At 43.6% G+C, this 12491-nt stretch overlaps 1 protein-coding gene across 1 annotated transcript in view; it reads left to right on the forward strand.

Annotated features, from left to right (window-relative positions):
- The window catches only part of itga9 (integrin, alpha 9), a 143296-nt gene that overhangs the window by 115107 nt on the left and 15698 nt on the right, over positions 1-12491 (forward strand). Inside the window, exons 21-23 of the mRNA XM_061910478.1 lie at positions 3242-3325; positions 3713-3821; positions 3898-4005. Of these exons, the coding sequence (XP_061766462.1) occupies positions 3242-3325; positions 3713-3821; positions 3898-4005 (301 nt within the window). The remainder of the gene's footprint in view (positions 1-3241; positions 3326-3712; positions 3822-3897; positions 4006-12491) is intronic.

Raw genomic sequence — 12491 nt, forward strand, 5'->3', positions numbered from 1 at the left:
ATAGTTTGGCCGGGGGTGCGACTTATACTCAGGAGCGACTTATGTGTGAAATTATTAACACATTACCGTAAAATATCAAATAATATTATTTAGCTCATTCACGTAAGGGACTAGACCTATAATATTTCATCGGATTTATTATTTAGGAGTGACAGATTGTTTGGTAAAGGTATAGCATGTTCTATATGTTATAGTTATTCGAATGACTCTTAACATAATATGTTACGTTAACATACCAGGCACCTTCTCAGTTGGTTATTTATGCGTCATATAACGTACACTTATACATCCTGTTGTTCACTATTCTTTATTTATTTTAAATTGCCTTTCAAATGTCTATTCTTGGTGTTGGGTTTTATCAAATGAATTTCCCCCAAAAATGCGACTTATACTCCAGTGCGACTTATATATGTTTTTTCCTTCTTTATCATGCATTATCGGCAAGTGCGACTTATACTCCGGAGCGACTTATAAAAATACGGTAAATAGCTGCTAATGTTATTGACTGAGTGTGGCTGTTAAAGTTCAAGTCTGAGTCCGTTATTACCCCTAGTTTTCTAACCTGGTTATTAGGTTTCAGGGAGAGGGTCTAGCCACTTTATTTTAATTTTTTTACTTTGACTTTGTTTTTCAAACAGGGACAGAACATATTTATGAACACACAAGTGTAAATTGCAAGATTGTAGCTAGTGGCTAATTTCCATCTTTCGTCCCTGCTATAATTAATGCCAAATGTAAAAGAACAGGACTCCACCAAACAACAAGATAACAAGGCTATATAGACAGCAATAAAACAATAACATTAGAAAGTCCACTAGGACTAAAACAATTAAACAATAAACCAAATTACGAATGACGGACCAGCAATTAATGACCATAGAAAGTCAGATTGATGTATAGCAGTGCTTAAGTGCTAAAGTGCTTGATTGTTAAGATGTACAAGAAGACAAAACTCATTGTCTGTTAAGAAAGGCTGATTCACAGGTTTGTAAAGTGCTGGTGTAGATTGCTCATTGCCCTATTGCAATTATTTTGCACACATGGACACGTGTGTGCAAGTATTATTGCACAGGTTAGCATACACAGTTGTGATTATGTACGGATATTCCTGAGGGAACTCTCCTGAAGGAATCAATAAAATACTATCTATCTATCTACAGTTGGGCAAAAAAGTATTTAGTCAGCCACCGATTGTGCAAGTTCTCCCACTTAAAATGATGACAGAGGTCTGTAATTTTCATCATAGGTACACTTCAACTGTGAAAGACAGGATATGATGAGTTTATACCAAAAAGTTCTATTTTGGTTTCATCTGACCACATCACATTCTCCCAATCCTCTGCTGTATCATCCATGTATCCATTTTGGTACAAACTCAACTCGTCGTGTTTGGAAGAAGAAGAATACTGAGTTGCATCCCAAGAAAACCACACCTACTGTGAAGCATGGGTGTGGAAACATCATGCTTTGGGGCTGTTTTTATGCTAAGGGGACAGGACAATTGATCCGTGTTAAGGAAAGAATGAATGGGGCCATGTATCGTGAGATTTTGAGCCAAAACCTCCTTCCATCAGTGAGAGCTTTGAATAGTTGACCAAATACTTACAGTATTTTCCACCATAATTTACAAATAAATTCTTTAAAATTCCTACAATGTGAATTGCTGGATTTTTTACATTCTGTCTCTCACAGTTGAAGTGTACCTATGATGAAAATTACAGACCTCTGTCACCATTTTAAGTGGGAGAACTTGCACAATCGGTGGCTGACTAAATACTTTTTTGCCCCACTGTATCTATCTATCTATCTATCTATCTATCTATCTATCTATCTATCTATCTATCTATCTATCTATCAAAGTGTATGTAAGCAAAGTCACAAGACCTGGTTTATCACCACAGTTACATGTGATAATATATTTCAAGATTCATTATGAGTGCAGTTTGGATTTTGAAGTAACCACAGTTCAGGTGCGAATTGAAAGAAGAGTTTGTACGTCTCATACAAAAAGAAAACTGATTACCCAAAAGTACTTTTTCTGAATGGGACCAGACAGTCAACCCTAGATCCCGATCTCGTCGATTGATTTAAGTTTGTCTTTATAAACTATTTTAGTGGAGGTGGATCTAGTCTTCAATGAATAAGCTATGGCCCCCGTATGATGATATTTGATTAGTATTAGAACTGGCCCGCAGGCCAAGGCTGCCTGCTGCTGTTTTGCATGCAGCAATACTCCATCAGTGTTGGCGCTAGGAATTTTCTAAATGGGGTCCCAGGGACCCCCATGAAGTCATAAAAATGGGGTCCCACAATACATTTTTGGGACCCACTTTTTTATAACCGTTTTGAAAACAAATGATAAATGTATGCATTATCCTGTTATATTTCCTATTCTATATTGTGTTTTGGAAAAAGGTTGTCATAAATGTTACTTAATTCCTGAAAAAATATATACAAAAGAAAACACATTTTTATGCATATGTATTCAGTTATAAACATTCATTCACTTTCTTCTTTCCTTCATAGATCTAAACTGTACCGCTGCCGGAATTTTTTTATATTCTCTTTTTATATTGTTATTGTAATATTTTCAGAATGTGTTTGTTCTATTTTTGGCCAAAGTAAGACAAAGAAAACAATCTGAAGTTGTCTTTGTTTTTTGGTCTTAATGCCATGATTTTAATAGTCCGGCCCGCGTGGGCAGAGATTTTCCTCCATGCGGCTCCTGAGCTAAAATGAGTTTGACACCCCCGGTCTAAGACTTTTAGAACGTGCTTGTCAAACTCGTTTTAGCTCAGGGGCCGACAGTTTGTAATGTGGACTCGCATGCAGATGCCCATTTTGTTAAAAAAAAAATATATATATATATGTATATATATATATATGTATGTCAAATTCAGAGCCAAACATATAATACATCATCGGAATTAAAACAATACTGTAAATTCTACATTTAATAAGGTACACTTCATAAGAAAATTGTTATTGTTTACTTTAGTTACTTTTCATTTTCAGTTCTTTAATCTATAATGAAAGTATCAGATCAAGACTCACATCGCCTCTCAGGCTAGAAGAAATCGATTTGAGATCGTAGGCCAAAAATATTGATTGAGATATCTCTAATCATGCTGCAATGAAGTTCTACACATTTCCAAACTGCAAATTAGATTTGAGTGTCCTGAATGTTTTGTCTTTTGGGTATAATTAAAATTGGTTTGAAATAGTTCTTTATTTGTTGCAGCGCCAACCCTGAGCACAAACTCTCTGACAACAATCTGGACATCTCCATCCCTCTTGTTCATGAGACAGACACAACTATTACTGGGTAAGAGCTTTAAACACACACACACACACACACACACACACACACACGCACCCACACACACACACACGTACACACGCACACACATTCTAGTGTACAAACGTTGCCTAGTAGCGCCATTGAGTGCCCGTCTGCTGGGTCTCAGAAGAGTCGTCTCACTGGAGGAGCGCATCAACATGAAAGGAATGTTTTATCACCGAGCGAAAGGGAGAGAGATGTTAAACAGTCCAAATCCGCCAGAACTTTGACATCTGATAAGCTGCTGTGTCTGTTGTCTGTGAGGGGAAGGGAGGCGTCGGAGCACATCTGGCTCTTATCTCAACTACTACAGGGATGCTCACATAGGGCTAATACCACTCTAAATCACCAACTTTAACATGACTTCTGCAGCATGGTGACACCTAGCTCCTTTGTGTATGGAAACTCCATCGACTCGTCGCGATTCATCCAAATAGAAGAGATGGAATGCGACTTTCAGCCTCTCAATCTCACTTTCCAGGTAAGGCGGGCAGTGTCGACACACACATTCAGTTGTCGGTATTTATTCTATTATCTTTTTTGCGTGTGTGTTCCAGGTGATAAACAACGGGCCCAGCCGGCTGCCAGGCTCCACTGTGGACATCAGGATCCCCAACCGACTTGCTGGCAACGGAGCGGACATGTTCCACGTGGTTGAGACGCAGGTGGATAGCGACATTTCCAGACCAAACAATTGATGATTTGTTTTCTCGGTCACATCTTTAGTTCCTTAGCGCCACGGCTTCCGACGGAGGACGTTGTGTGAGGGGCAGAGACCCTGGTGTTGACGTTGCTACCGAAGCCAGCCAAGCATTTTGTTTCACAACATTATGCGTTTAGATATAGAAACACAATATTCCCAGTGGGTTTGGCTATTTTCGTAACCCTTGAGGTGGCCCTTTCATTGAGGTAGCTCATGGGGGAGCTCAAGCTGTTAATTGTGTTTACTATGAATGGGCGGACGGGGTTGACTATATCCCACCCTCCATGAGCCCATCTGGAATCACTTTTAAGGGATCAGGCAGTTTGCACGGAATGGGAAAGGGACACCTGTGGAGCAGCTACTACTGCGCCACACCATGCCCAGCCTGGGAGCACATATCAAAAAGCTGTGAAGTGCACCAGACATTATTTGATGTTTGATGTCATATATTCCGGCTTATTCATTTGTTTGGGTGATGACACACATGTTCCGAGCGCCCGCCTCATATGTTCTTGGTTTACTCTACAAAATCCTTCAATCCTGCTTATTTGACGTATAAATACTGTTTTCCTGGGAGGAAGGAGAATCCACCAGGTTTAGGGCCGATGAATCATCAGAGCAGCAGTGGCAGGATAAAGCCATGAAGTAAAAGTGTGCGGTCGGACGTACTGGGTGGTAACAGGACGTTTCAAAAATGGGCATCCATGTGTTCATTGATGCAACAATATTAGCCCGACGTCTCACATGACAAAGTGAAAATATTAATTACATTTAATACCTCCACGACCCCAAAAGGGACAAGCGGCAGAAAATGGATGGATGGATGGATGGCTCTTCAATCAAAGTCAAAAGCGTTCTTTTTATTTTTTATAAAAATATATTTTTCTCAGCTGGCACTTATTTCATATCAAACTTTATTTAACACTTTTCATGCACAGGCAAACACAAAGTGCTATTCAAAACAAACAAACAAAAATAAAGCACGCAGACACACGCACACACACACACACACACACACACAGCATTATTGACAATAACAAAGCAAAAACAAAACATGGCATGACACTGAGGATTTGTGGAAAAACGGCACCTTTGAGGCGTCCACACTGGACAATTAATGCCATTAAAAATAGTTTATATATATATATATATATATGTGTGTGTGTATATATATATATATATATATATATATATATATATATATATATATATATATATATATATATATATATATATATATACATATACATACATATGCACAATATGAAACAGGCCCTGCGATAAGGTGGCGACTTGTCCAGGGTGTACCCCGCCTTTCCCCCAATTGTAGCTGAGATAGGCGCCAGCGCCCCCCGCGACCTCAAAAAGGGAATAAGCGGTAAAAAATGAAAGGATGGATGATAATATATGTAAAAAAATTATATAAATGATATAGATAGTAAATTAATAAGAGGGGTTAGTGCGTCTGCCTCACAATACGAAGGTCCTGCAGTCCTGGGTTCAAATCCAGGCTCGGGATCTTTCTGTGTGGAGTTTGCATGTTCTCCCCGTGAATGCGTGGGTTCCCTCCGGGTACTCCGGCTTCCTCCCACTTCCAAAGACATGCACCTTTGAGACACTAGTGATTTAGGGCTATATAAGTAAACATTGATTGATTGATTGATTGACCTGGGGATTGGTTCAATCAATCAATCAATCAATGTTTACTTATATAGCCCTAAATCACTAGTGTCTCAAAGGGCTGCACAAACCACCACGACATCCTCGGTAGGCCCACATAAGGGCAAGGAAAACTCACACCCAGTGGGACATCGCTGACAATAATGACCCAGTGGGACGTCGGTGACAATGATGACTATGAGAACCTTAGAGAGGAGGAAAGCAATGGATGTCGAGCGGGTCTAAAATGATACTAAATTGGCCCTAGTGTGTGAATGTGGGTGTGAATGTTGTCTGTCTATCTGTGTTGGCCCTGCGATGAGGTGGCGACTTGTCCAGGGTGTACCCCGCCTTCCGCCCGATTGTAGCTGAGATAGGCGCCAGCGCCCCCCGCGACCCCAAAAGGGAATAAGCGGTAGAAAATGGATGGATTAATAAGTTAATAAAAACATAACATTGAGATAATAGTAGTAAAACTATTAATGATGCAGCTGAGATAGGCTCCAGCACCCCCCACGACCCCAATAAAGGGACAAACGGTAGTAAATGGATGGATGGATGGAAGACAGAAAACATCAAAATCAAAATTTAAAACAGATGATTAGTAAAAAGCCCGATTAAAAAGGTGTTTCTTTGGCCTTTTTTTTCTCCCACTTTTATTACCTGTTTTTTTTAGTCTGTTTTCAAGATGTTCTATTCTGAAGGCGTTCCCAGATTGCAAATGAAACCACACCCCACTCTCTCCAAAATTATCATATTGTATCTTTTTAAAATGTACACTGTTAAATATAATATGTATATATATATTTTTTTTTTTTCCGACATGGTCAAAAACATAATTAATAAACATTATATACAGGTGAAACTCAAAAATATTCAATGTCGTGCAAAGGTTTGTTTATACCAGCAATTAGGCTTACAAGGTGAAACTAGCATATGACATTGGCTCATAGCATGCAATATATTTCAAGACTTCTTCTGATAATATTTTGAGGATTATGGCTTATAGTGTCATGGCCTGTCACTACTGGCCATGGACTGTTTTGTTTTGTTGTAATGATTACTTAAGTTTGTGTTTAGTTCTATGGTTGTGATTTAGTTTCTGTTTTCAGAGCTTCTTGGTAATGTTTGGTTGTTGGGAGCCCTGATTGTAAGCACCTGCTTCACGAGACCCACCTGCCTGTGATCGTTAATCAGAGAGCTTAAAATGCGAGTGTCACCCGGTGTTCCTCGCTGGTCCTCTGTGCTGTGTTGGTGTTGTTCCTTTAACGCTACCTACGTTTGCACTATGGTAATCTTCATGCTAAACTAGCAACCAAGTTCTGTTGTTTTTGACTTGTGTGTTTACCTGCACCCTGTCTGAGGTCCTCCGCATCTTCGGAATTACAAACACTCCAACATGCCAGCATAGCTTTCAAAAAAATGTAAACCACGATCATCAACATTATAACAAGTAAAAACTAGACAGATTTCACTTTGTATGTAATTTATATAGCATATTTGTTTCACATTTGAAATTAAATTGCTGGAATGAATGGACTTTTACACGATATTCTAATTGTTTTGCGTTTCAGGGGTATCAAACTTGTTTTTACTGAGGGCCACATTGCAATTAAAGGCCTACTGAAACCCACTACTACCCACCACGCAGTCTGATAGTTTATATATCAATGATGAAATATTAACATTGCAACACATGCCAATACGGCCTTTTTAGTTTACTAAATTGCAATTTTAAATTTCCCGGGAGTTTCTTATTGAAAATGTTGTGTAATGATGACGTGTACGCATGACGTCGCGGACTGTTAGGAAATATGAGCGCTGCACACACACACACACAGCTAAAAGTTGTCTGTTTTAACGGTATAATTACACAGTATTTTGGACATCTGTGTTACTGAATCTTTTGCAATTTGTTCAATTGTTCAATATGTCCCACTCTCCCTTGTGGAGGGGGTCCGGTCCGATCCGGTGGCCATGTACTGCTTGCCTGTGTATCGGCTGGGGACATCTCTGCGCTGCTGATCCGCCTCCGCTTGGGATGGTTTCCTGCTGGCTCCGCTGTGAACGGGACTCTCGCTGCTGTGTTGGATCCGCTTTGGATTGGACTCTCGCGACTGTGTTGGATCCATTGTGGATTGAACTTTCACAGTATCATGTTAGACCCGCTCGACATCCATTGCTTTCCTCCTCTCCAAGGTTCTCATAGTCATTATTGTCACCGACGTCCCACTGGGTCATTATTGTCACCGATGTCCCACTGGGTGTGAGTTTTCCTTGCCCTTATGTGGGCCTACCGAGGATGTCGTGGTAGTTTGTGCAGCCCTTTGAGACACTAGTGATTTAGGGCTATATAAGTAAACATTGATTGATTGATTGAATTAATATTGAAGAAGTCAAAGTAGAAAGATGGAGTTGGGAAGCTTTAGCCTTTAGTCACACAAACACACGGTGATTCCTTGTTTAAAATTTTCGGAGGGGAAACTTTACTATGGATCAAAACGGTCAAGCGAACATGGATCCCGACCGGATGTCAACCAGCATGTTTCGGTGATGAAATTGTGGTAAAAAGTATTTTCTTAACGGAGATTAGCTGAGCTTGCCCCGTCCATAAAGCTGCCGTTGACTTCCCTGGGACACTGGCGTCAAGACACCCGTGGACACACACCTCCTACTATCAGGTGCTATTACACTCACTAAAACATTAGCAACACAATAGAAAGATAAGGGATTTCCCAGAATTATCATAGTAAATGTGTCTAAAAACATCGGATCCGTCCCAATGCAATCGCCTTTTTTTTAACATGTTTTTTTTGTTTTGTTTTGTTTTTTGTTTTTTTCTAGTCCGTCGCTATCAATATCCTCAAACACAAATCTTTCATCTTCTCTCAAATTAATGGGGAAATTGTCGTTTTCTTGGTCCGAATAGCTCTTTTTGTTGGAGGCTCCCATTAAAAACAATGCGAAGATGTGAGGAGCCCTCACACGGGTGACGTCATCGTCTGCGACTCCCGGTAAAGGCAGGGCTTTTCTATTAGGGACCAAAAGTTGTGAACTTTTATCGTCGATGTTCTCTACTAAATCCTTTCAGCAAAAATATGGCAATATCGCGAAATGATCAAGTATGACACATAGAATGGACCTGCTATCCCCGTTTAAATAGGTAAATCTCATTTCAGTAGGCCTTTAAAGCTGCCGTTTGAGGGCTGTTTATAACAATTTACAAAAAAAACTGTATTATTATATTGTTTACTCACAGATTAATGGGTAACTTGATTTGAAATTATAAATCAAGTTGACAGGTGGATATTTAAGTATTTATTTTTCCGTCCATCCATTCATTCATCCGTTTTCTATCGCTTGTCCCTTTTTGGGGTAGCAGGGGGTCGCTGAAGCCTATCTCAGCTGTATTCGGACGATAGGCGGGGTACTCCCTGGACAAGTCGCCACCTCATCACAGAGCCAACACAGATAGACAGACAACATTCGCACATTAGGGCCAATTTAGTGTGGCCAGTCAACCTATCCCCAGGTGTATGTCTTTGGAGGTGGGAGGAAGCCGGAGTACCCGGAGGGAACCCACGCAGTCACAGGGAGAACATGCAAACTCCACACAGAAAAAATCCCGAGCCCGGGATTGAACTCAGGACTAATCAGGACCTTCGTATTGTGAGGCAGATGCAATAACCCCTCTGTCTCCGTACTGCTCAGTATTTATTTTTGATAACCAAAAAAAAATGCTTGGAACATCTTGATTAATGTTCAGGTATTATTTAAGTGTTGAAAATTTGCAAATTTGTATTCCAAAATTGAAAATAGTAATACAGACAAAACCTTTTTCCCCCCACATAAATATGGCCACAAAAAAATTTTTGGGCTGACCACATAAAACGATGTAGCAGACCGCAATTGCCAGTTTTAATGATGTGGCAGGCCACCTAATTGAGGTGGCAGAAAACCTTGAACGACATGGCAGGCCATTTTAAACAATATGGCGGGCCACGTTAATTGATGTGACAGGCCCAATCTGACCCCCGGGCCTTGAGTTTGACACCTGTGACATATTGATTTACCCAGTCACAACATTAAGTACACCTGCGCACTCTCCAATCGATTCAGAGAGTGCATATAAAAACTTAGTTTTAGCAGCACTTTTGTCACTGCATGTCACACGTCAGTGTTGTGTGCATGCCAAGATTACATGAAATTAATACTTTAGTATATGTCAGAATCTGGTACATTGATTAAAATTGCTTGAAAAGTGCCTTCAATTTTAAATGTCTGACCCCTGACCGGGACTGATTTCCACCTCCGAAGCTTCAGGTCAGACTGAGGAGAGGGTAAAGGGTAAGTATTCCCTCAATGGGAGGATGCTGAGCTGTAAACCAGCCACCTTTAAATCACTCCATATGAGAAATCAGTTAGGGAGGGGTGCAGCTTTTTGTTTGGGAGAATTTCCACCAGGAATGATAATAAAGGCCTACTGAAATGAGATTTTCTTATTCAAACGGGGATAGCTGACACGATGGCGAGGCATAATGGATGCGTGTTGCTACCCCAGGGATGCAAGAGGACCAGGACAGGCAGGAGTTGCAGGTAAGATTAGATTTAATACAAAAAACAAAAATAATACTGGTACAAAATGCAAAGAAAAGGCGTGCCGAATGCACGGAGAGCTATGCTAAGAATTAGCAACGAGAGCAGAGTACAGGAATAGAGGTGCAGAGCGCACGCAAAGCTAAGGCGAGACTTAGCAATAGTGATTACAAAAATAAGAACCAACGTGCGTGTTGCAAGTAGCAAACAAAACAGCCAGGAGGAACTAAGGTAGCAGGTGGTCTTAAATACAACACAAATAATTCAAAACAGGTGTGCGTAATGAGTCCGTGCAGGAGGCATACTTAGGTTGCCATGGTGACAATACAAAACAAGGAAGTGCGCTAACAAACGGGATCGGTAGAGTCCAAAACATGATCAAAACATAGGACAATACAAAAAGGACATAAACATGCTAGAGATGTGTGATCCGGTAGCCGGATCACAACATTACCCCCCCCTTAAGGGGCAGATCCCAGATGCCCCCCAAAAAAAACAGCAATAAAGAGAACCCTCTCCCACAATGAGACAGTCTGAAAATGAAGGGAGGGTGGAGGGAGGACCTGGTGGAGGGTCGCCAGATCGCATGTCCCCGAATCCACCGAGGACACATCATGTGGCGGCGGCGGGTGGAACGCTGCTGCCGAAAAAGTTTTGGCGGGCGACCTCGAAAAGGCCACATTAGTGGCCGCCTCGCAGGATGAGGTGCCCGGCGAGGCGGACGACCCGGGCACGGCCACATCCGTGGCCGACATGGAGGAGGGAGTGTCTGGCGAGGAGGATGACCTCGCAGAGGCCACGCCCGTGGTCGACGTGGTGGACGACGCCTCAGCACCGAAATCCCAGCAGGCTTGGAAGCAGCAGGCGAGGGTGCGGGGACTGCAGCCAAAGCAGGCCCGAGTGCAGCTGGCGAGGATGATGCGGGTGCTGCAGCCGCAGGAGTCGTCGGAGGCGGCCTGGGAGCCGCAGGAGTCGTCGGAGGCGGCCTGGGAGCCGCAGGAGTCGTCGGAGGCGGCCTGGGAGCCGCAGGAGTCGTCGGAGGCGGCCTGGGAGCCGCAGGAGTCGTCGGAGGCGGCCTGGGAGCCGCAGGAGTCGTCGGTGGTGCTGGTGTGGGCTCCAGCCCCGTCGTCGACGCTGGTGTGGGCTCCAGCCCCGTCGTCGACGCTGGTGTGGGCTCCAGCCCCGTCGTCGACGCTGGTGTGGGCTCCAGCCCCGTCGTCGACGCTGGTGTGGGCTCCAGCCCCGTCGTCGACGCTGGTGTGGGCTCCAGCCCCGTCGTCGACGCTGGTGTGGGCTCCAGCCCCGTCGTCGGCGCTGGTGTGGGCTCCAGCCCCGTCGTCGGCGGTGCTTGGCGGCACGGAGCTGGCACCGGTACCTGTCGTGGTGCTGGTACCGGAGTGGGCTCCAGCCTTGGAGTTTGTGCTGGTGTGAGAACCAGACTGGGAGCTGGTGTGAGAACCAGACTGGGAGCTGGTGTGAGAACCAGACTGGGAGCTGGTGTGAGAACCAGACTGGGAGCTGGTGTGAGAACCAGACTGGGAGCTGGTGTGAGAACCAGACTGGGAGCTGGTGTGAGAACCAGACTGGGAGCTGGTGTGAGAACCAGACTGGGAGCTGGTGTCGGCTTCAGCCGAGGAGCAGGTGTCGGCTTCAGCCGAGGAGCAGGTGTCGGCTTCAGCCGAGGAGCAGGTGTCGGCTTCAGCCGAGGAGCAGGTGTCGGCTTCAGCCGAGGAGCAGGTGTCGGCTTCAGCCGAGGAGCAGGAGTCGGCGTCAGCCGAGGAGCAGGAGTCGGCGTCAGCCGAGGAGCAGGAGTCGGCGTCAGCCGAGGAGCAGGTGTCGGCGTCAGCCGAGGAGCACTAAGAGACTGGCAGAGAGGAGGACTAGGACTACTATGAGGATTTAGACTAACACTAGGACTTGGGCAAGGACTTGTGTGAGGACCAGTACTTACAATCAAACTAGTGCTTTTATAAGGACTTGGGCAAGGACCAGGACTTACAGTCGAACCAGGGCTTGGGCAGGAACTAGGACTTGAGGTCAACCTAGGGCAAGGACTGGGACTTACAATCATACTGGTGCTCGGGCAAGGACTTGGACAAAGACTAGGACTTACAGTGACACTGGGGCTCGGACAAGAATTTGGGCAAGGACTAGGGTTACTGTGAGGACTAAGACCACGAGGGGAATTAGGAC

The sequence above is a fragment of the Nerophis ophidion genome, linkage group LG09, assembly GCF_033978795.1.
Source record: "Nerophis ophidion isolate RoL-2023_Sa linkage group LG09, RoL_Noph_v1.0, whole genome shotgun sequence".
In the NCBI taxonomy this organism is placed as follows: Eukaryota; Metazoa; Chordata; class Actinopteri; order Syngnathiformes; family Syngnathidae; genus Nerophis; species Nerophis ophidion.